A 2,697-nucleotide genomic window follows, 5' to 3' on the forward strand; every position below is an offset into this window, starting at 1 on the left:
AAAATTCCGCCGTCGTATACATACATACATACATACATACATACATACACACACACACACACACATATATATATATGTGTGTGTGTGTGTGTGTGTGTATATTTATGTATGTCTTTGTGTGTGCGCGCACGTGTGTGTGTGTGTCTTCGTATCTATGTTTGTTGCCCACCACCGCTTTACAACCGGTGTTGGCGTATTTATGACCCCGTAACCTAGTGGTTCGGCAAAAGCGACCGATAGAATAAGTACCAGACTTTAAAAGACAATAAGTCCTTGGGCCCATTCATTTGACTAAAAACTCCTCAAGGCGGTGCCCCAGCACGGCCGCAGTCTACTGACTGAAACAAGTAAAACATAAAGGATAAAAAATAACTTCTCTTACAATTTCTTATTATAGTCTAATCTATTGTCTAACAGCTAATTTGTAGTCTAACTGCTAATTTGTAGTCTAACTGCTAATTTATAGTCTAACTGTATTTGGGGGTTGATGGTTCTGTTGGAGTAACAGCAGAGCATTTTCTTTTGAAAGTTGAAATGAAGTGGCTTGGCTCATTTGAAGTATTGAAGCGCAGTTTTCACTAGGTTGGTCCATCTTCGACTATACATTACACACAGATTCCACTCTTCAGAAATACCTCACAAATATGACGGGTGCCATCTCTATTCCCTTGCTGGTGTTGTTGTTAAGTCAAAGAAGTAGGATTTAGTACCAAGTCAAAGGATCTACTGGCTGGAAATGTTTTTTTTTTAAAAGGCCATTGTACTAAATGAAATGAAATGAAATGGAATGGAATAAGACGTAGGATAAATTGATGTGTTTTCTTCTTTTTTTTCCAGCCGTAATTACCGCAGACGCCGACAATCTGAGTGAAGTGTTCAAAGAAGAATCAGGCCGAATCCAAAAGAATGTGGATACCATTAAAAAAAGGCTTGATGATGCTGGGGTAAGACAACTATTTATTTTAATATACTTAGCAGCATCCGGGGGGACATTTCTTCGTTCTTTTTATGAAAGACCTTTTTATTTTCATAATGTCTTCTAATTTTGTTCTATAGTTAAGATTGCTTACATAATTTTGTTCTATAGTTAAGATTGCTTACATAATTTTGTTCTATAGTTAAGATTGCTTACAGTGAAATACTTAAAAATAGGTCGTGACAAATAGAATAAATATTATAGATTCGCATGGTGGCACACACACACACACACACAAACTTTCGATCTCTTTCGCCGTCTGTCTCTCTCTCTCTCTCTTTCTTTCCTTCTTTCTTTCTCTCTTTCTTTCTTTCTCTCGCCCCCCCCCCTCTCTGTCCCATGAAAATGAGAGAAACTGAAAACGAGGGGAGTCTCTATTTACCGATTTGTCTTACGGATCCAATTTCTTTTGTTTTCAGTTGCCAGACGCCGAAGTGAAGATCATTGCTGGTAAACCAGGCGAAGCAATCGTCCACGCTTCACAAGAAGAACAGGCGCATCTGATTGTGACGGGTACACGAGGCCTGGGTACCATTCGACGTACCCTTGTTGGCAGTGTTAGTGATTATGTGTTACACCATGCAAACGTTCCCGTCTTGATCTGTCGACATAAATCCCATTAACAACACCAACAACAAGAACAACAATAATGATAATAATAACCACAACAATGACAACAACAATAACAATCTTAGTGAACAAGGGTGGGTCAAACATCAAATTTGAACCCGCACCCACCTAATGTACAATTGTAGCTATAAAACAGAGACAATAGTGAAACAAAAAAGAAAAATATTTTGGCCGTTCTTAATTGAGGCTTCCTGTTACTTTATCAAAATTGGTTATTTGTTTTTTGTTGTTGATTTTGTATTTGTTTTTTAATTGTAACAGCGACTATATTATTCATTATTTAATATATACAACACAAAGGAAACAATTTCTTTTTCTTTCTTTCTTTCTTTCTTTCTTTCTTTCTTCCTTCAGTTTTTTTTATTTTTCTTGTTTGTTTTTTGTTATTTCATTTCAAACGTGGTTTCCTTTTATGTATTTTACACTTCTTAAGATTGGATGGGGGGGGGTCGTCTAACTGGTTGCTTAGTGCTTAGATGGTTGAGATTATAAACGCTAGCTATGTATACACACATACACACACACATACACATGTATATATGCATATATATATATGTATGTAGATACATATATATATATATTGTACCTATGCGGTTTTATTTCCGCGCTGACCACTTGGTATAAATCGTTAATGATTTTTACCCTTTTATTATTATTAGAATATATATATATATACTTATACATATATATAGAGACATACATACATATATACATACATGCATGCATAGATATATACATACATACACACGCACACGAACGCACACACATACACAGACACACACACACACACACACACACACATATATATAGAGTAAAATCGATAAGCAGAGTAAAGTAAATGTGCTAAGTTAGGTAGAAGATGCAACGTTTCGGAAAAAAATCGATCACCAGAGAAAATTTCACTGGAGAGATATTACATGTATATGTGTGTGTGTGTATGTATATATATATATATATATATATACATACAGAGATATAGATATATACATACATATAGATACATATACATATATACATATATATATATTTATTCATACAGAGATATAGATATATACATACATATAGATACATATACATATATACATATATAT

The 2,697-nt window shown here is 34.7% G+C and overlaps 1 protein-coding gene across 1 annotated transcript in view; it reads left to right on the forward strand.

Moving 5' to 3' along the window:
* LOC106875564 (universal stress protein in QAH/OAS sulfhydrylase 3'region) overlaps positions 1–1,913 on the forward strand; it is a 63,071-nt gene extending 61,158 nt beyond the window's left edge. The window contains exons 3-4 of the mRNA XM_014923768.2: positions 838–944; positions 1,396–1,913. Of these exons, the coding sequence (XP_014779254.1) occupies positions 838–944; positions 1,396–1,599 (311 nt within the window). The 3' untranslated portion in view covers positions 1,600–1,913. The remainder of the gene's footprint in view (positions 1–837; positions 945–1,395) is intronic.
* Positions 1,914–2,697: the final 784 nt, after the last annotated feature.

This window comes from Octopus bimaculoides, chromosome 24, assembly GCF_001194135.2.
Source record: "Octopus bimaculoides isolate UCB-OBI-ISO-001 chromosome 24, ASM119413v2, whole genome shotgun sequence".
Classification (NCBI taxonomy): domain Eukaryota; kingdom Metazoa; phylum Mollusca; class Cephalopoda; order Octopoda; family Octopodidae; genus Octopus; species Octopus bimaculoides.